We start from the raw sequence: 22,803 nt of genomic DNA, 5'->3' as shown, positions 1-22,803 counted from the left end.
AAAACACTGATGAAACAAAGCAACACCTATTATCTAAACACTGCACCACACCCTCAGTGTTCTGGTGTGGTATAATAAATAATATTAGACAGAAGACATCTGGAATGTCCTCCATAAAATGCCCCGAACCCTTTATGTGTATTAAGAAGAACACTATGTACAATTTACTCATTCAGGCAATTATCTGAATAAGACAAACCTGTGGCAACAGTGCCGTTTATAACACTATGTTCTGAATGATGTTATGAGATGTTATGCACTGAACTGGCTTATTCAGATCATTACAGACCAGAAGCTTCAGGCATTGATCATGTCATCATTGTTCATGTCATCAATCAGAAAGAGGACAAATTGTAATTTCAGTGATTTTCAGTGTGGAATTATTGTGGTTTAAGTGTTTCTAGGACTGTGAATCTTGTAGGACTGGTTGGAGCTGACAGAAAAGCTACAGTAACATTTGCTGGAGCACCACTGACTGCAAGAAATACACACGCATCTCAAAAAAAAATTGAATATCATTAAAAAGTTGCTTTATTTCAGTAATTCAGTAAATAAAACAGGGGTCTGCAATTAAGTTTGGCCACGGGCCAGATTTTTTCAAACCATTATGTGGCCACAAAAAAAAAAAAAAATCATTTTGGAAAATGAAGTGTAATAGGATGGAGTGCTACAGACTAGTAGCTCTCCAGCCCAGAGGGTTGTTGAACCCAATTGCAGAACAGTTGATCTAAAAGCAGGTAAACCCAAGTAGAAAGGAAAAATTAAATAAATAAACCAAGGAATAGGGAGATAGCGAAAAAAAAAAAGAACAGGCGGAAACTAAAGTCACGCTGAGCACGACAGAAAGGGAGAGAGAAAGGGGAGGAATGTAAACAAAAGCTCACCAGAGAAGATTTTTTTTCCCCATTAACGTTCTTTACAGTTCAAACAACTTCACAGGCCACATGTTACATGCTTCAGGGTTCATACACCTTTTAACTAATAAATTTCCATGATTTTTCCATGCTATTTCTATTACTATTCCATGGCTTCAAGGCAAATTTTCATGACTGTACGATTTTTAAACCATCAGTGCAGACATGGACAAAAAAAGACCAAAAATCAACTAAAACTATAATTAAAATTGATTATAGTAGGTCTAAAATGATAAAAATGTTGACATGCAATCTTTATTAATAATAAAATGTGTGTCAGATCCTGAGAGCTCCATTGTGTAGAGCTAAATTACTGAATTAATTCTGAGGTGATGGATTTTTTTTTTTTTTTTTAGCTCAAAATAGATTTTCTACATTGATAAACTGAAACACAAAGATTTGTAGACCAAACTTCCATGACTATTCCAAAACTTTCAGGGTGTTTTTATTTTTCTAAAACTTATCCAGGCCTGGAAATTGCTATTTTCAAATTCCATGACTTTTCCAGGTTTTTCATGACCGTACGAACCCTGATGCTTGCAGGCCACATCTGGCCCATGGGTCAGCAATAGTTTAAAATGTGAAATTTATATATATTATATAGATGTATTAAACACAGAGTGATCTATTTTAAACGTTTATTTCTTTTATTATTGATGATTATGTCTTACAGCCCAAAAAAAAAAAAAAAAAAAATCTGTGTCCCGGAAAATGTGAATATTATATTATAAGACCAATTGGTACCTTAGGCAGTGTGCCAAATCCTGCAGGAAAATGAAATCTGCATCTTTATAAAAGTTGTTAGCAGAGAGAAAACACTGCACTGACTTTAGACTTGATAATAAAACACAGTGGATCAACACCAGCAGATGACAGACATGTCTCTCCAAACCATCACTGATCATCAGTAAATTTTACATTTCATTTAAAGGAAATCAAGGGAGCAGAGTCTGGAGGAAGAGTGGAGAGACACACAGTCCAAACTGCTTGAGGTCTAGTGTGAAGTTTCCACCAATCAGTGATGGTTTGCAGAGACATGTCTGTCATCTGCTGGTGTTGATCCACTGTGTTTTATTATCAAGTCTAAAGTCAGTGCAGTTTTGTTTTCCCGCAAAATCTTACAGCACTTCATGCCTACCTTTGCCGTCCCATGACTTTTGACATGCCAGTGTATTCTCTGCTATCTGTAAAAACTTACCAAGCTTGGCTTTGTTCATCTGAGCAGCTGTCAGGTTGCTTGGCAGCATCTAGATTTTCCAGAAACATGAGATTCGTTAATTTCTCTACAGTATTAATAACAGCAAATTAATTTTTGTATTGCACACTATTCAGGCCCGGTGCAACAAGGCAAGCAAACCAATCAACTGCTTAGGTTGGTTAGGAACTGAATGCAATGACAAACTGTGTGGTTGCCCATTTAAATTCTGTGAGTTGTCAATGCATGAAAGTACAGCGACACTGTTATCAATGAATCCCCCTTATGGGAACTCCTCCCACAAGATAGATCCCACAAGTTTATGATAAAAAAAAATTGCATTTTGGAAATATAAGGTTTATCTTCTGACAGTGATGAAATATGTGTTTCCAGCACATACTAAAACTTACTTGGATTTTGCAGTAGACTGTCCTGAGCTGAGTCTGATCTCAGGACAGACCTAACTGTGGCCGGAGCATCACTGGATTCTGGGTCTGTTTTAAAACACAAACAGAGTTAGGTGATTTGGTTCTGATCTTATACATTAGGACACTCTATAATAGACACTCTATAATAATTACAGAGCGTAGTTCTGTATCTGTGTCTCTGTATTCTTTATTATTATCCTCCTTTCTGCCTGTTCTTCAACACTCAGGACCCCACAGGAGGGATTTTAGGCTGATTTTAAAACCGATCTGGTCGGATGCGACTGAATTTCATTAACGTGTCGAATTTTTGCTTCATCAGGCATCGTTCACTGCAAAATTCACTGCAAATATGCACATAAAAAGCCTTACTTTTGGATTGATGGCCTTTCTTTTATATATATATATATATATATATATATAGAAAGAGAGAGAGAAACTTTTTCGAGGAGATTTCGCTGAAGTCCTCAAATGATATGTGCAGCAGGTCACCAAAACCCTTCATATCATCCATATACATATGATATAAAAGAGGAAAACCAGTACTGTATATTGCATACATCGTTAAATACTAATACTGGATATTTAACTAACCAGCAGACAAAATTCCAGTCACTGAAGACCAGTGTTGGGCACGTTACTTTGAAAAAGTAATTAGTTATAGTTACTCGTTACTTCTCCAAAAAAGTAGTAGTAGAGTTACTAACGGAGTTACTCCACTGTAAAAGTAACTAGTTACCAGTAAAAGTAACTATCGCGTTACTTTTTATTATTCGCCCGTCAAAAAAAGGAAATCAATTATGCATTTACTATTATTACTAGAAAAATAACAAACGAAAATGAACCCAAAATGTTGACAAAAATATAATCTAACGAATTTCAAAAAAATAAAACGAAATTCTTCACAGAACCAAAGAAAATTACTAAAACTTGGAATACTGAAAAAAAAAAACGGAAAAACGGAAAAACGCATCTGGGGATGAAATTAAACAAACCAAGCCACACTCAAAGGAAATATGTATATAAACAAAACAAAATAATGGACAAAAATAACAATCTAATGACCGTTAAAATGGTATTAATATAACAGCTTCACCAAAAGAGAATAGAGCTTAGATCATGCCCAAAAAATCCGACCCAGCCGGAGCCCGTGCACATTCTGCCCAAGCCCGAACCATAAACTGTCATTATGAGCCCGAGTCCGACCCAATCCGCCCCATAAACTGTCTGTTTTCGGGCTGATTGAATGAGCGAAATATGATCAGAATTATGTTAATTAACACTGAAACATAGAAGCACAGAGCTATTATTTAATTAAAATGATTTTTATGAACAGCTACACACAATGCTGCAAGTCAAACGCTGAGGCGTTCACGTGCGCCCAGAGCTACGTGATCTCCTGTTTCTCTTTCATCTGCCTGGCGCTCATATTGTAATCCCATACATAGTTCTGCAGTTTCTCAGTGTTTTCTGTCGTATTTTGCGGCTAGCGCGAGCGCTGTACACAAGAACTAACGCCACGGACCACGAGGTGCCGCGCGCTCGGCACAACACCGCCCGCTGTACAACTCCGCTGTACAACAGCGCTTATAAATAAAATAAACACGAAAATGAGGGTATTCTATCAATAATTTCAGTTCGTTTTAGTTAGTTTTATAAACACAAAATACAGTTTGAGATAGTTATGATGTTTTTCCTTTTAATTACCGTTTTTATTAGATTCAGTTAACACAAATGTTTTTCACTTTCAGTTTTCGCTATTTCGTTCGCTTTAGTGAACAATAATAATTGGTTACTTAGCAACATTGTGATTATCACACCAGAGCTTTATATAAAACAAAAATAGGAGCCTGATTTCGGGTCGGTCCTCGGGTCAGGTCGGGTTCGGGCAGAGAATCTAAGCTCTAAAAGAGAAAGCAGCAGTACCACAAAAACCGGAGCAGCTAAAAAGAGCTTAACGTCCTTAAATCGGAACTTGGGTTGTCCACGGCAATCACTGAATTGATTAGAGCAGCAAATCGTCACAATTGTGCCTCACTTCACTACGCCAAACCACGTAAACCTACAGCCACAGCAGCCAGAAGCTCAAGTTCACCGGAAAGAGGAGGGGTTAACCAGGGCAAAGCGAAGTAAAAAAAAAAAAAAAAAAAAAAAAAAAAAAAACGTCTAAAGTAACGTGCAGTAACGGGGTGTCGGAAATGGTAACGGCGTTATAGTTACAGTCATAGTAATTAGTTAGATTACTCGTCACCCGAAAAAAGTAACGCTGTTAGTAACGCCGTTAGTAACGCCGTTAGTTTTAACGCCGTTACTCCCAACACTGCTGAAGACATGTATACACTAAGGTAGCAGCATACCACCAATTCCCTCTGTAAAATGGACAAAGCCTAGAGTCCATGTTGTCTCAGCCACCTGCGTGTCCATGTACGCATCTTCTTGTTACGTAGAACTTCAGCGCACAACAGGATGGCACAAGTTAGCACAGCTATGAGCTTTCTCATGATTCTGCAGGGCAACATGTTGTGCTGAACTGAGCGCTTGTACGCAGAAAGAGCTCTGTCTACGGTTTGACGTTTGATGTGCAGTGTGAAAATCTCAGGCGATGTTCTTACACGACAAACAAATCAAACAGGCAGTATGAGCTCTCCACAATGCACCTTATTAAAAGAATCACAGTGTCAGATACAGCAGTGCTGCTGGAGTTCTTAAACACTACTTAATATAATATGAAAAAATCAAATGTAAAGTTTGTGTGAGAGAGATATGTGAAATCATGGGCCATTATCTTACACCCTGCGAACTGTCTATTTTCATGCGGCATGCGTTTAAATAGCAGAGACTGTAAAAAAAGATGGACGCTGTGTCGCGTTCCCATTCGTTCAATGAAAATGAAGCCAAAATCTTCCTCCATGTTGGTGATCCTGAAACCCGATTCTGTAGAGCGCAGTAGAGACCAGAGGAGGGAGAAAGACTGTGGAGAGACAGCCTACTCATTTAAATAACTCCGCCCCTGAGGGCTGCCTCGAGGTCACAGGCTGCAGAGCGGGGCTGACGGTCTGTTATTGGTCCCGCCCATAACCAGCCCTTTTACAATAACCACACCTTTTTTGAATAGAGCTGAATAACGTTTTTAAAAACTTTATTTTTAAAGTTGTCTGTTTTGCCATTGAAACCTATGGGGATGGGTTGGGTTACACAGCTTTCTGCAACCGAACAGCAGGGGGCGCCCGACCTGTAGTGGCTTCACTTTTGAGAGACGATGGTTTGTCCAGCTATATACAGTCTATGTTAAATAGTAACAGAGCTTCTGAATACATCTACACTGATGGGTGTGGTGGTCTGGAAGTGAGGTGTGTTCAGGTAAATTTCTGGTGTATTGCTTTATATCTTGGCAACAGAAAACACAGGAGCTCCACTGACTGAATACAACCTAGACAGATGCAAACAGTCACATGTTCATTGCTATCTTGGCAACACAGGCTTGCTCCACCTACTGAACGCATGTACATGAGTTGCACAAGGTGTACTTTCCTGTTGTTAAGATAGCATAGACACACTGACACGCACTAAATCTAGCTACACAGTGCGTGGTTGATGGTATGCCTATTTTAGTAAATCACATATAAAATAAGGCCTTTTACGGACATTTCTTACCTTGATCTTGTCTTTCTCCATCAGCTGAATCACACAAATATAGGTCAGACTGGTGGCCATCTCGAAGTAGTGGATCTTTAAAGTCCATTTCCTGGAAATAATGATCAACATGCTGTTATTGTAAGATTAAGGGAACCTTAAGTAAAATACTAAATTATTTTAGTATTTACGGTCAACAGTAGGGGTGTGCCATATCGTATCGTACACGATAATATTGACAACATTTTTGAATATCGTGAACGATATTATACCCTGTAATATCGTGCCATAACACTCACGACTAATTATCACAGCAGGGTACTACTTTTTTGGCTGTTTTAAGCAAAATAAAAATTCACACATTTTTTTAAATTTCCTATTATATGTCTACCTGTCCAGTATATCTGTCCAGTATCATTTATTTTTCTTTAATCCTGGATATATGGAGATATATGGAGTGCATTATTATTAGCAGTATAATGACATTCTGAATCATTGACTTCTGTTACAAATCTGCTAAAATTCTTGTTTTTTTTTTTTAATAAATGTCTTAGTTAGAGGTGTGCAATAGCATATTGTATACAATAATAAAACGTAAGTTTTGTTTTGTTGCAGTAGTGTATTTTTTATTTTTTTGTCATATCACCAAGAGTATCGTTATCGTGATAATACCATGAAATATCGTGATAATATTTTAGGGTCATATCACCCACCCCTAGTCAACAGTTATAAAAGTATGGACACACCTTAAATTTATCGTTTTTTCATTATTTTAGGGTTTATACATTAATACATTTTCATTATTTTTCCATGATTTTTTCATGCCTTCAAAGCAAATTTTCATGACCATATGATTTTTAAAACATTAGTGCAGACATGGACAATAAAACCAAAAACTCAACTAAAACTATCATTGAAATTGATTATAGGAGACCTAAAATGAATCAGATAAAATGTCGACACACAAGCTTTAATAACAAAATGTGTGTGTCAGATCCTTAGAGTTAAATTGTGTTCGGCTTAATTACTGAATTAACTCTGAGCTGATGTATTTGTTTGCTTACAATAGATTTTCTCGATAAAATCGATAAAATAAAACACAAAGATTTGTAATCCAAATTTCCATGACTTTTCCAAAACCTTTTTGGGTGTTTTCATTTTTCAAAAACTCATCCAGGCCTGGAAATTGCTATTTTCATATTCCATGACTTTTCCAGGTTTTTCAAGACTGTACGAGCCCTGTAATTTTTGTTTCTGCAATGTTCTGCATTGTAGACTAATGCTAAAATCATCCGACAAAATATATGAAAATTATTTAGTTATTTAGTTATTTAGTTGTTAGAGTTGGTATACAGTGAATAGCTCTATTTGAGAATGTTCTAATGCAGATTATGAGAATAACTACTGAATTAAGTGAAGAAAACAACTATTTTAAGAAAAAATGAAGGTCAGTCAATCTGAAAAGAAGAATTTCAAGAACTTCAGTCACCACAAAGACCATCATCAACATTATAATGATGAAACTGGCACTCATCAGGACCACCCAAGAAAAGGAAGAGCAAGAGTTACGACAAGTTAACAGCTACCCAGAGAAGAGCACCTACATACTTCTTCACAGGGTATTTTAATTGTTTAACACTTTTTTAAGTTACTACATGATTCCTTATGTGTTCCTTCATAGTCTAGATCACTTCAGTATTCATTTATAATGTAGGGAAAAAAAATAATAAACCCCCTGAATGAGAAGGTGTGTGTTATAATGCTGTGAATTGTTAGAAATATGCTTTAAAATGTTTACTATAATCATTAACTTTACTAATATTAATACTAATCAAGGTAATTAAGTATAATTACAGTCATATGAAAACGTTTGGGCACCCCTATTAATCTTAATCATTTTTAGTTCTAAATATTTGGGTTTTTGCAACAGCCATTTCAGTTTGATGTATCTAATAACTGATGAACACAGTAATATTTCAGGATTGAAATGAATTTTATTGTACTAACAGAAAATGTGCAATATGCATTAAACCAAAATTTGACCGGTGCAAAAGTATGGGCACCCTTATCATTTTATTGATTTGAATACTCCTAACTACTTTTTACTGACTTACTGAAGCACAAAATTGGTTTGGTAACCTCATTGAGCTTTGAACTTCATAGCCAGGTGTATCCAATCATGAGAAAAGGTATTTAAGGTGGCCAATTGCAAGTTGTTCTCCTATTTGAATCTCCTCTGAAGAGTGGCATCATGGGCTCATCAAAACAACTCTCAAATGATCTAAAAACAAAGATTGTTCAACATAGTTGTTCAGGGGAAGGATACAAAAAGTTGTCTCAGAGATTTAACCTGTCAGTTTCCACTGTGAGGAACATAGTAAGGAGATGGAAGAGCACAGGGACAGTTCTTGTTAAGCCCAGAAGTGGCAGGCCAAGAAAAATATCAGAAAGGCAGAGAAGAAGAATGGTGAGAACAGTCAAGGACAATCCACAGACCACCTCCAAAGAGCTGCAGCATCATCTTGCTGCAGATGGGGTCACTGTGCATCGGTCAACAATACAGCGCACTTTGCACAAGGAGAAGCTGTATGGGAGAGTGATGCGAAAGAAGCCATTTCTGCAAGCACGCCACAAACAGAGTCACCTGAGGTATGCAAAAGCACAACTTTTTGTGAGTAGCTTTGATGAGTACAATAAACCTAATTTCAATCCTGAAATATTACTGTGTCCATCAGTTATTAGATATATCAAACTGAAATGGCTGTTGCAAACACCCAAATATTTAGAACTAAAAATGATTAAGATTAATAGGGGTGCCCAAACTTTTTCATACGACTGTAAATGCATTATGAATAAAGGTGTGATACTATGGTAGGCAACATGACTTAACATAAGCTTGCCCCACTGACCTAGAGGTCAGCTAAAGGGAAGGTGTTGACATGTTACGAGCAGAGCGGAAGAAGGCAGCTGAGACAGTCGCCACAAACTACTTCTCTAACTGTCTTTAACTTGCAAAATCTGGCTGTTAGCTCCTGGTCGTTAAGACCAGCCAGTTGTTAGCCAAACGGTATGTGTAAGAGAAATGAATTGAGAGACAAGATCTGATCAAGACCAGCCAGAACCATTTTTTTGGGGAACTGTCTAAGGTGCCTTCCTCCGTGACCTTGAGGTGTGGTTTGTCTATAAATGCTTGTGTCTGTGAAATACTCTTCAGACCATTTCTTTTGAACTCCTTGTGAGTGGAAGTGGTCCCCAGAGATCTCTGTACAAATAAGTTTTGAGGTGGACCTCCAGGTATCCAGTCTCAGTCAATCCTTTTCCCATTTCAAATGAACGCATGAGCATAGGCGTAGGAACCGGGGGTGATATATAGAAACAGGTGGATTTGTCCCCCCCAAAAATGATATCAGTTCGCTCAGGTCAGCTGTACTATTAATGAGGAGACAGACCGGACCAATCACGGAGCCGGTTCAGGTATTAAGTCACGCCTCTCAGTAGAAACAGCCAATCAGCTTGCTGGTTTTGCGGCGCGCAGAGCAGAGGCAGTTTGCTGTTGGGGAAGCCCCGCCCCCTCGCTGTGAGATTTAGCAGCGGGATCGGGATGCAGCAGTTTCAGCTGATTTTAAAACAGATCTGGATATACGGAGATTTTACTAACAGAAAGGTAACGGTAGGCTAACCACTTCAACTGTGATGATATGTTTCTGATAGCTGGTTAAAAATACACGTCTCTGAATCAGCACACAGTTTAAACACACTGTGATTAATAAACTCTAGCTGTGTTAGTGTGTAAGCTTATCTTTAGATTGGGAGTCAGGGTTAAAGGAAAAAAATAAAATATATATGGACATCTACACCTCCAGATTGGACATCTACACCTCCAGATGCAGGAAGAGGGCCACCTGCATCAGGAAGGATCCCACCCACCCAGCACATGCACTTTTTGTCCCGCTTCCCTCAGGACGGAGGCTGCGGAGCATCAAGTGCAAAACAACCAGACTGAGAAACAGCTTCATTCCGGAAGCTGTAAGACTCTTAAACTCCACTTAACAACACACTGCACTGACACCAAGGACAAATTACTGTACAAACACGGTCACTTTACCCGCACTGAGACACTTTATTTTCTACTGCTCTAATTCATTTCATGCTGCTATAGCACATTTGCACTCTGGACTTGTTGTTGCAACCTGTCTACTCTTTCTATTTATCTCATTTGGGGTATTTATCTTTAACTATTTTGTATATTCTATTTTTATTGTATTCCTTCATTGTACTTTTATCTATATATATATCTATTTAATAACAGCTCCTGGGTGTAAACTGGATCGTGAGATCACAATTTCGTTCCACCTCATGTACCACATAAGATGCGAATGACAATAAAATCTCCTTGAATCCTTGAATCCTAATGTTTCCCTGTACCTGATCAGCTAATCACTTTAATTTTCAAACTGTTTATTCATTTAGGATTACAGGACTTACTGTGAGCTATAATGAACGAAAATTGATTTAACTAACTAGTTATCTAGAAGCTGGATGTAGATGATCGCCAGAATTTAGTACAGTACTTTAAGTTGGTAGTTTAAAGCAGTTACTTAACCCCGATCACTGCCCTAAACTAGTGTTTTCCACCTGATCAGCTAATAAACAGAGTTTACCTGTTAAAATCCTTTAGCCCCCTATGGAGCCTAAATTAATCATGTATATCCACCAGAGGAAGCTGAATATGCAGAACAGTTTTAATATGCAGTAGAATATGTAAGAACAGGGTTGAGAAATACTGCTGTAACGTGACTTCTGTTCATTTGTATTTCACAGTAAGACCACATGTCCTGACGTTTATAAAAGTCTCTATGAAACGTAAAGTTACATTCTTTTACATAAAAGGACACCATCTTAAGAAGAGCTCTCAGTAGAAAAAAATAAAAGTGCAGGAGAAAATGTAAATATACAACAGAATTGACATGCCAATACATAATAATAATAATAATAATAATAATAATAATAATAATAATAATAATAATCTGTTATATTATTTTAAATATTAGGTGATAACTCAGACATTGCTTGCATAATTTTTCTAACAACAGTAGCTGTAATGTGGAGTAACATGTTTAGGTTGTAAAATCACCTTATAATAATAATTTACTTTTAATTAAAAGTAATTTCCACAAATGTTGTTCTAGGAAACTATTGGGTGGGCTTGGGTTCATATTGGCAAATGTGTCCCCCCCAATATCAAGCCCGCTCCTACGCCCTTGCGCATGAGTAACGCCAATATACAGGGTCAGAGGGCGTACTCAACAGACTCTACCTGAGGCATGGCTGAAGACCTGCTCATCAGTTTCATCCGGTTGCTCTCTAAGCAGTACTTCTGCGCTCTCCTCCGGTCTCGCTCGGCTCTCTTCTCCAGAGACACCTGAGAGCTGCTCAAACCGTCCATGAACCTCATCATCAGGTCACAGATCCTGGAACTGACCTCCACCACGTCTGGACGCGCGTCTGGGTTGGGCGTCAAACACCTGTCCAACAGACCACAGCAGCACCACAGCACGGGAGATGATTCATCAGTAAATCACATGATTAGAAACAAAAAAAATCACCCATTTATATCTGCAGGTGTTGGACAATGAAACTGAAACACCTGTCATCATTTTAGTGTGGGAAGTTTCATCATGGCTAAATTAGAGCAGCCTGGTGGCCAATTTTCATTAATTGCACATTATTGCACCAGTAAGAGCAGAGTGTGAAGGTTCTATTAGCAGGGTAAGAGCACAGTTCTGCTCTAAATATTGCAATGCACACAACATTATGGGTGACATACCAGAGTTCAAAAGAGGACAAATTGTTGGTGCACGTCTTGCTGGAGCATCTGTGACCAAGACAGCAAGTCTTTGTGATGCATCAAGAGCCACGGTATCCAGGGTAATGTCAGCATACCACCAAGAAGGACCAACCACATCCAACAGGATTAACTGTGGACGCTGTAAGAGGAAGCTGTCTGAAAGGGATGTTCGGGTGCTAACCCGGATTTTATCCAAAAAACATAAAACTATGGCTGATCAAATCACGCAGAATTCAATGTGCACCTCAACTCTCCTGTTTCCACCAGAACTGTCCATCACCGCAATAAATTATTGTGCTCTAAAAACAGGTGTTTCAGTTTCATTTTCCAACCCCTGTAAATATCTCTAAAGTGTCTCACCAGTTTATCATGTCTGTAACTCGTCCTGAATACGCAGTGTCCTCCACCGGCTCAAATGCAGCTTCTACGATCTAGACAGCATCAAAGCAGTTAATTTAAGATTTATTAGTAGATTAATTGAATTTAATTAAAGATTTATTGGTACACAACACTGAACAGCATTCATACAGTTTATACCCACTAATACAAACTGATAGTAAAATAAATACAATAGAGACAAAAAAGCTTATTTTCATTTTCATTGTTGTAACTGTTGTTAATTTTTTAGAGCCTGCACAAGAAAATAATTGCTGAAAATGTATCATTCTTTTAAAACTGGAGTGTTTATTTGACCCAGAAATAAATAAATAAATAAATGTTATATATTTTTTTAAATAAACAGAGGATAAAAAACTATAAATAATAAATAAATAGTGGTCCTCTAAATGCTGGTAAATCTTTAAATCGTGGACCATAAAATCATTGCCAGAATACTGTAGTCCCCCCAAAAAAGTTTATTTCTAAAGCTTTGGGACTCTAGTAAACCATAGTGATTCACTATTATTCACTAATGGAGAAAACATGGAACACTGGTGAAACTTCCCAGAAGTGACCGGCTTACCGACCTAAAGAAATTACTCCAAAAGGGCATGAACAACTCATCCAGAAGATCCCAAAAGAACCCAGAACAACATTTAAAGAACTGCAGGTCTCACACACTTGGGTTCTGCAGCAGGACAATGACCCAGAGCACACAAACAAGTTCACCTCTGAATGGATTAATAAAACTAAATGAAGGTTTTGGAGGAGTGGTCTAGTTAAAGTCTGATTGAGATGATGTGGATGATCTTAAACAGGATGTTTGTGCTGGAAAATCCTCCAGTGTGTCTGAATTAAAACAATTCTGTAAAGAAGAGTGGAACTAAATTCCTCCACAGAGATGAGAAAGACTCGTTGCTACTACTGAAGTTAGACAGGCTGTGTGTGTGCATGCCTCTATAGTGAGGTTTGTTACCTTGGTGGCGAGGGAGAGCATGTTGGTGCTGTAGAATGGAGGTTTGAGGGTGACCATCTGATACAGGATGCAGCCAGCAGCCCAAACATCAGCCTTCTCTCCATACGGCTCACTCTTCACTATCTCTGGACTAACACACACACACACACACAAAAATAACATCACTAATTACTATTACTACATATCACAAGTAATTTTCCCTGTATTACATATTTTTTTCCACTAAAAAAAAAAATAACCGCAGCCAGTAGTAACAATAAAATATAAAAACAAGATATATTACAAGTTTTGACTCTACTGAATAAAACAAAATGCTCTAATATAAACCATTTTATAAATTCAACAAAACAAGTATGTTTTGTCTTCTATTGAAAGTTGTTAATGATGGGTGCAAAAAACAAAGCTAAAAATGCATTCATGGCAATTATTTAAAAAAAGATATAAAAAACACACTTGTGATAAAAATGCCAGCTGAAGCACTAAAACAACACAGTACGACTGTCCTAAAACTAAGCCGCTGTAATAAAGGAAAACTGTGCTCTGCATGTCTCAAACCAAAAGTCTTCTCAAACTCTGGTAAAACTGATGGATAAAATTCTACCATAACTAACAATAATAGCTAAAATATTAGCACAACTAACAACGATACCTAATATATTAACACAGTAATAATAGCTAAAATACTAGGATAACTAACAATAATAGATAACATATTAGCATAGATAACAATCATAGCTCAAATATTAGCATGGCTCAAATATTTCCATAGCTAACAAAAATGGCTAAAATATTAGCATAGATAACAATAATAACTTAGCCTAAGCATAGCTAAGAATAATAACTGAAATATAAACATTGCTCAAATATTAGTATGGCTAACAATAATAGCTAAAATATTATCATAAATAACAAAAAATCCTAAAGTATTAGCATAGATTACTATAATGCCTTATATTTTAGCACAGCTAACAATAACAGCTAGAATACTAGCATAGCTATCGATAACAGCTCAACTATTAGCATAGCTAAAAAAACAGCTAAAATATTAGCATAGCTAACAATAATAGCTAAAATATTAGCATAACTAAAAATAATAGCTAAAATATTAGCATAGATAACAATAATATATATTATATTAGCATAGATAATAATAATTTAGCTCAAATGCTAAACAGTTTAGCTGTTAATTGTTAACAATGGTAAAACTGTGTATCTGTTATTGTTGGTTTATTATAACTGTTTTAGAATAAATAGCATTAATAGCTAAACTGTTTCAGCATGGTAAAAATAGGCTAAAAATTATGTGGCATTAAATGGATTACATGGAGTCCAATTAATTACCGCAATATTTAATAATTTATAGAGCTATATACAACAAAAATATACCAACCAGGAGTACAGAATGGTCCCGACCACAGACATCAGTTTGCTGGTCTCTTGTTTCTGCTTTGCCAGGCCGAAGTCGGCTAAAAAAACAAGATTTTTTTTATTCATGTTTTATGTGTGTTTTAATAATTAGTTATGATTTATGAATAATTGTGCTCCACTGACTGATTGTGACTTTATCTCTCTCTCCCAGCATGATGTTATTAGGAGTAAGATCTCTGTGGACGATCCTCTTCTCCTTGTGTAAATATCTCAGAGCCAGACATATCTACAATATATACAATATACACATACAATTCAGACATTCAAGAATCTGGAAAGCACCTAATGTAATATATAATACTGTAATAATGTAATAATGGCACCCAGATGTCTTAAACAATAACTGACAGTCTACATTAGAAACAGAAATAATATAAATGTAAATTGATGATTTTTTTAATTACCTGAATGAAAATATTCCACACTCTTTCTTCTGTGAAGGTTTGCTGCTTTTCCTTTAGTGAGCTGAAGTGGTCAGCAAGTGGTGCACCTTCCACAAGCTCCATTACAATATATAACCGATCACCTGATACGCAATAATAATTACTTGAATTACTTGAATTTCTTGTCTCTTAATGTGCATCAGTTGTAAAGTTGTGAAGAGGAAACCATGTATTTGTGTTTAAGACCAACTTTAAAATAAAGTGATATATAGCAGCAAATTTGCATTAGAATAGTTCAAATCAGAGAATCAGCTTCAAGCACCCTAAACCTGGTGGGTTTGGGAAGATAATGAATGGCGTATTGGTTCCATCTACAGGCCAAATTGGGTAATCACCTCAGTTTATGTATCAGTTTCTCTGATTTTGGTATTTATAGGTTTATGTTTGAGTAAAATGAACATTGTTGTTTTATTCTATAAACTACAGACAACATTTCTCCCAAATTCAAAATAAAAATATTGTCATTTAGATCATTTAACAAAAAAGATGCAGAGCTTTCAGACCTCAAATAATGCAAAGAAAACAACTTCACATTCATAAAGTAGTTTTAAGAGTTCAGAAATCAATATTTGGTGGAATAACCCTGGTTTTTATCCACAGTTTTCATGCATCTTGCCATCATGTTCTCCTCCACCAGTCTTACACATTGCTTTTGGATAACTTTATGCTGCTTTACTCCTGATGCAAAAATTCAAGCAGTTTAGTTTGGTTTGATGGTTTGTGATCATCCATCTTCCTCTTGATTATATTCCAGAGGTTTTTTAATAGGGTACAAATGAGGGAAAGTCATATTTTTTAAGAGGTCTCTTGTTTTTTTTTTTTCAGAGCGTTATCTTGGTATAGTTAACCTGAGATAATAAATTTGAGGGGAAAAAACAACTCAGGTGACCTTCCCAAATCTCAAAAAAAGCAGATAAATGAGTATTTAGGTTTGTTTAACACTTTTAAGTTACTACATCATTCCTTATGTGTTCCTTCATAGTATGGATCACTTCAGTATTCATTTATAATGTAGAAAAAAATATAGAATATAGAATATTTAACATTTAATGATGAATAATGGACACTTACTTTCTAAAAACGTCTTGAAGTATTTGACAATATTTGGATGTGCCATCTAGAAAACATATTAACATAAGTTCATTACATTAATAATTAATAAACTCATTGAAATAAGATACAGTACATCCAAGGTCTAAATAGAATGCACCTGTATAAACACACAGGGACAGTAAATCTACAGGAGAGATCAGTACTGTACTCATGACTGAGAGACAGTTTAAATGGCTGATACAGTGTTAATGTAAGCATAACAATGTCCGTGACCGAAATGGCTCCCTACTCCCTCATTAGTGTTGCGCTATTTAGGGAGACACTATGTAGTTCACTAAGTAGTGATAAAACAGGAGTGAATTCGGACACTACCTCATCATTATCATGCGCCAGCGCCGGTCGCATAAACACACACAGGTGAGAGAGGGGGTTGAGCCGTATTTAAAACTCCATAAACACACTGAACTGAGCTCTGAATTACAGTTAGTGAAGCTCTGAGCTGATCATTAAGTTATTTATCTGTCTGTTACATTTACTGTTTAAAAGATAATCCTCACATTACTGAACTTCATTAAGAAAACCTGAAATTAACAGCGCACACCTGCTCGCACTGTTGCCAGATTGGGTGGTTTTATGCTAAATGTCGAGTTGTGTCTGAATTTATCTGGAGGAAAGGCTGTGATTTGACAGGTGAACAAAACTACCAAGTGTTAGGAGTTTGGAAATTGAACTAATCAGTGCTGTAGTTAGATATCTAACCCTGCAGAGACAGAGCTTTTAGTCCTACTGATGGAAATTTGAAGCTGTGTTAATGTTCGTTATTATATGTATTTCTTTCTTTCATTGCTTGCAAGATTATTTTATGTACTGCATTTACTTTTTTGTTTCGTGTGTCCAATGATACAAGGCACAAAACACATAATACAAACATGCAGATAAACTCATTTAAATATCGTTTTTTGTAATTAGTGGTATTTAAGATAATTAAATTATTTTAGTTAAGATCATGTTGGAATAAACCCTGTAATATTGTTAATTTGACGAACATCAGCTGTTTGGGTGGTTTTCTCAGTATTTTGGCCGATTTGAAACACGTTTTACCCAGTGAATTGGTTTTGTCTGAATCCCTCTGTAACAATCTGGCAACCCTGCTGGCTCGCTGTCCGCCGTTTCTTCGGCTGTCTGTTGCTTAGTAGCGAAACCCGCAATGCATTTTGGGACACATTTAGCTCGCTTAGTAAGCAGTGATGTTTACTATAAATCATGATGCATTATGGGAGTTTTTAGTGCACTTAAAAAATCACGTTCGAATTCCCCCTTATGATTCGGACACTCAAAGAAAAATGGCTGACATACTCAATAGTGCCCTAACTAGTAAATAGGGAGCCATTTCGGTCACAGCCAATGTCTGTAATTAACATAAATGTAGTGTAAATGTTGAACTTGTTTAATCGCACTTGTTCTTCTTAAGACGCAAGTTTTTTATAGTGGATATTTAAATGTTAATAAAATAATGAATGTAAGAAATGTAAAATGCAATTATATTAATATTAGTGGTGTTTAGTGATGGGTTTGTCGCGAACGATCCGGTTCTAAGAGCCGGCTCTTTGAAATGAACGATGGGAGCTGGACAGCATAAAAATATACAATAAGAAAGAAAAAAAATGGAAAAAATATCGAAATATTAGGCCAGTGAAGGCTCATCATAGATTTCTAGAGTTTTTAGGCATTTCGTATTCTTAGGAATTCTAAAGGATTTCAAAAGTGAAGTAAAGTTGATGTTGTTCAGTGCTGTTTGCTTCACTGTATATATAGTTGCAAATTCACAAATAATATACACATTTAGAGACTGGACCTCTTTGTTTACTTGAGATGGGCCTTTGTTTTTGCATTTCATAACTAATTTTTGTATAAATAAAGCCATATTAATAATCCATATTTCATATAATGTATGTTTTTAGACTAGTAATTAATTTTACACATAATTTGGTAATAAATTCTCCCTAGAAAGAGCCGGAATTCCCATCACTAGTGGTGTTATTTAAAATACTAGTATATACTTGTATGTTTAAGTGGAGATAAGGCCAATGTGATGCACTGGAATAAAGAATGCATGATTAATTGAGGAATAGAGGAAACTTTTTTTTTCTGATTTTTTCCCATTTTCTCCCAATTTGATTATATAATTGTCCCACTCCTATGTGAGTCCTCATCACCAGTGGCACCTGCGACCCTATAGGTGGACACGTGTGAAGTCAGTCACCCCTTTTTTTGAGCAGCTGCTGATGAATCATTGCCTGAGCAGCTAGCGCGCTCGGAGGAAAGCACAGCAGCTAGGTTCCGATACATCAGCTCACAGATGCCTCGGGTCGCCCGGCGCCATCTTAAGTGCGAAGTGGAGAGAGCGCCATCTACCCACCCGGAGGGAGCAAGGCCCATTCTGCTCTCTCTAGGCGCCCTCAGCCAGCAGCTTGATGGTAAAGCTGCATGAGCGGGGGTTCAAACCTGCGACCTCCCGCTTATAGTGGTACCACTCAGTGCCCCTGAGGAAACTTTTTTTTACTTTATTATAAACATCTCAGCTTGGTTGTAAGGATTTCTGAATTAGAACTTAATTTGTTGAGTATAAAAATCTCAGGAAGTGTTTGGGGGGGATGACCATTTAAATGGCCTGGGGGAATTACTGTATGTAATGGCCAGTATTCAGTAATGTGTACACTGTCCCTTTAAGAGGCTCTTACAGTAAGTGTGCGGATATGTGTCCAGCTATACACTGAAAGCGTAGAGAACCAGAATGGGTGTTGTGCTGTATCCCGTAGATCACTGGACCAAGCTTCTATCTTTTATTTTTTTATTTGTGTATATAATGTGCTTTGGTGATGCATTAGTTCATGTATGAACTAATAAATAAGTAAGTGGAACATCTCCAGAGCAAGTCAGAGTGTTCTATCTGCTCCATGTGCTTCATGTTTCACCTGCCCCAAAGCTCTCTATCTGGGTCGGAGCTAAAAAGTCTGATCTGAGACCAGCTTTGGAGTGCTACAGCTGGACACTGCACAACTGGGGATGTCTCCTTTGCCATTGTGTTATCTGTGTTGGAGTTTTTTTAATCATTTAAAAAACGCTTTTTTAATGGTTTACCATTGACAGCACTAATGTAAACACATTCCTCAGCTCAGGCAGTAAAGATGTGCTACCTGTTCTTTGATGATGGTGAGCTCAGACACAATCTTTTCCACGTTTCTGTCTCTGGACTTTTTGTCGTTGCCGAAAGCAGGATTGTGAAGGTTGACCTCTTTCAGTGCCAGACAGTTCTGCGCACCCTGTTTACGCACCTTTCAACAGAAAAGACCATATCATCCTACACTGAGTCAACATAAGTGCAATAAGTGCAGTAATCGCAATAATCACTTACCCGCAGTAAACAGGATTATTTTAATCAACCAACCAACCAACCAACCAACCAATCAACCAACCAATCAACCAACCAACCAACCAACCAATCAACCAACCAAACAACCAACCAATCAACCAACCAACCAACCAACCAACCAACCAACCAACCAACCAACCAACCAACCAACCAACCAACCAACAGAATCAAATCAGAATCCATGTGTCTTTTTCATGCTTTTACACATTAGCATTAGCTCTATGTGCTTCTCTCTCGTACCCACAACACATCACTTGGTGCAGCTAAACAGCAAAAGCAAACCGCCTGGCCTTTATTCACCTCCTGGACCTGAGCTTCAGTACTTCAGAGCAGCTGTTTACTCTCCACTCCAGCAAAAGATGCTCCACATATGAGCTGCTAACTCATCCATTTCCCTTTAAAGCTATGAGTCTCTCCTCTCTCTAATATAAGTTTTTTTTGTTGTTGTTGGTGAAGAAGTCGACATTTATACAGGTATCAATGTGAGCACATGAGGCAATTCAGGGACGGATTCGGTTACATTACACACAGATACAGATCACTTACGTTTGTAAATGTTAACCATCAAGATCTGAGTAAAAAATCTGATTTGAGCAATGTGGTTTGTAATGTGAATGTAGCCAAAGTGTTTCCTATGGAAAAAGAGAGTTTGGGTACTGGACTGGGCAGTATTTCAAAGTGGCAAAAGGACTGAAATGAAGGAATGCATGTATTTTAATAAATCAAATTAAGCTAAGCAAGTAAAAGTCAAAATATTTTTAGATTTAATTTATTTTTAAATCTGCCTTGTACCGTAGTTACAACAGTTCCCATGCAGATAATTAATAACTAAAAATGATTGTTTTTACCTTGAAAACACTTCCAAAGGCTCCACTGCCCAGATGGTCCAGGATGGAGTAGCTATTTATCACTTTAATAGGCGGCCGGTTCTGGTTTACTGCCTCGATTCTCTCCCTCAATCCATCTAACTCTTCAGCCTGCGGAAAACAAAATCACCTTTAGACTCGAAAAAGAACTTATTGGTTACACATCTCTTTGTTTAAAATGTTGAAACACTGTATTCTGTTCATTTAGTACAGAATGTTCAGTTTTGGTTTCACACTGCAGTTTAGGGCGTTTTCACACCAGCACTGTTTGGTCCGGTTAAAACGAACTCTGGTCCGTTTGTTACTTTAGTGCGGTTCGATTGAGCAGGTATAAAAACAGTACGGTCTAAAGTGCTGCCACTATGAGTGGGAGGTCGCAGGTTTGAACCCCAGCTCATGCAGCTTTGCCATCAAGCTGCCGGCGCTCAGAGGGAGCACAATTGGCCCTGCTCCCTCCGGGTGGGTAGATGGCGCTCTCTCCCCACATCACTACTAGGGTGACGTCCACAGCACAGGGCGTCTGTGAGCTGATGTATCGGAACCGAGCCGCTGCGCTTTCCTCCGAGCACATTGTGATGCTACTTGGCAATGCTGCATCAGCAGCAGCTTGAAAAGAGGCGAAGTCTGGCTTCACATGTATCGGAGGAAGCATGTGTTAGTCTTCGCCCTCCTGGTGTGTTGGGGCATCAATGGTGATAGGGGGAGTCCTAATGAGTGGGTTGGGTAATTGGCCGTGTAAATTGGGGAGAAAATTGGAAAAAGTAATCGCACTCGGGTTCGGATCAAAAGAACCAGACCGAGACCTGCTAGAGGAGGTGGTCTCGATCCGGTCCCAAACAAACTCTGGAGCGGTTCACTTTGTGGTGAGAACGTGATCCGGTCTTGATCCGACCCAGCTACTAAATATAGTCCATTAATTTATTTATTTGAGCTAAACTGCTGAAGAACGCATTTTTAAACTGATATATTAGCCAGATAACGCTAATTAAAACATCTATGAAGGAACGCTGTGTTCATGCTGTTTACACGCGCTGTCTGTGCTGTGTTTACTGCTCACAGCCACGTGATGCACTTTACTATGTGTACATAATGTAGCATTTCAGCGTTCAGTGTTAAAGCAGCCTGTTATTTTCTCAGAGGACGTCATTCTGGACTGGAATAAAATCACAGAGGACACCCCCCCACAAAAAAAAGAGAAAATTACATCAGGACCGCCTAAGAAACTAATCCCACAAGCCATCAAACCAAGCTGAACTGCTTGAATTTTTGCACCGGGAGTGTAAAGCATAAAGTTATCCAAAAGCAGTGTGTAAGACTGGTGGAGGAGAACATGATGCCAAGATGCATGAAAACTGTGATAAAAAAAACAGGGTTATTCCACCAAATATTGATTTCTGAACTCTTAAAACTTTATGAATATAAACTTAACTTGTTTGTTTCCTTTGCATTATTTGAGGTCTGAAAGCTCTGCATCTTTTTTTGTTATTTCTGCCATTTCTCATTTTCTGCAAATAAATGTTCTAAATGACAATATGTTTATTTGGAATTTTTAATTGGAGGGGTTCGCTTGTGGTGAGAACGTGATTCGGTCTTGATCCGACCCAGCTATTAAATATAGTCCATATATTTGAGCTAAACTGCTGATAAACGCATTTTTAACTTGATATATTAGCCAGATAACGCTAATTACAACAGCTATGAAGGAACGCTGTGTTCATGCTGTTTACATGCGTGATCTGTGCTGCGTTCACTGCTCACAGCCGCCTGACTCAGTTTACTATGTATACATTGCTTAGCATTTCAGCGTTCAATGTTAAAGCAGCCTGTAATTTTTAACAAACACATACATGGTCGTTCTGAATGGGAATAAAATCACAGAGGACCCCCCTAAGAAGAGAAAATTACCCCAGAACCCCCTGAGAAACTAATCGCTACTAAAAGTTGTAGATTATTTTAAAAAACACATTTTTTTTATGGTGGTGTCTTATTCTTTTCAGATTTTAAGAGTTTGTAGTTCATTGTAGGCAAAATTCATAGAAAGAGTCCCAGTGGATATCAGCCCCCACACAGTGAACTGACCGTTAGCTGTGAGACTTTCTCCTGCAGAGGTTCGTACGCAGCGATGTCTCTGGCGTAGTGCCCGATGTCGATAAACATCTCGAACAGATCCGGCGGGAAGAGCCTTTATTCACAAATCACAGAGTTAAATTA

At 37.6% G+C, this 22,803-nt stretch overlaps 1 protein-coding gene across 1 annotated transcript in view; it reads right to left on the bottom strand.

Moving 5' to 3' along the window:
• Window positions 1-22,803, bottom strand: part of nek10 (NIMA-related kinase 10) — a 46,080-nt gene that overhangs the window by 8,157 nt on the left and 15,120 nt on the right. The window contains exons 17-29 of the mRNA XM_049467555.1: window positions 22,672-22,774; window positions 20,575-20,703; window positions 19,491-19,628; window positions 16,312-16,357; window positions 15,202-15,323; window positions 14,921-15,023; window positions 14,760-14,835; window positions 13,370-13,499; window positions 12,376-12,446; window positions 11,485-11,692; window positions 6,189-6,279; window positions 2,520-2,603; window positions 2,113-2,161 (exon numbers count right to left, since the gene is read on the bottom strand). Coding sequence (XP_049323512.1) covers window positions 2,113-2,161; window positions 2,520-2,603; window positions 6,189-6,279; window positions 11,485-11,692; window positions 12,376-12,446; window positions 13,370-13,499; window positions 14,760-14,835; window positions 14,921-15,023; window positions 15,202-15,323; window positions 16,312-16,357; window positions 19,491-19,628; window positions 20,575-20,703; window positions 22,672-22,774 — 1,350 coding nt within the window. The remainder of the gene's footprint in view (window positions 1-2,112; window positions 2,162-2,519; window positions 2,604-6,188; window positions 6,280-11,484; window positions 11,693-12,375; window positions 12,447-13,369; window positions 13,500-14,759; window positions 14,836-14,920; window positions 15,024-15,201; window positions 15,324-16,311; window positions 16,358-19,490; window positions 19,629-20,574; window positions 20,704-22,671; window positions 22,775-22,803) is intronic.

Source organism: Astyanax mexicanus, chromosome 1 (assembly GCF_023375975.1).
Source record: "Astyanax mexicanus isolate ESR-SI-001 chromosome 1, AstMex3_surface, whole genome shotgun sequence".
In the NCBI taxonomy this organism is placed as follows: Eukaryota; Metazoa; Chordata; class Actinopteri; order Characiformes; family Acestrorhamphidae; genus Astyanax; species Astyanax mexicanus.
This window is presented reverse-complemented; position numbering and strand designations above follow the sequence as displayed.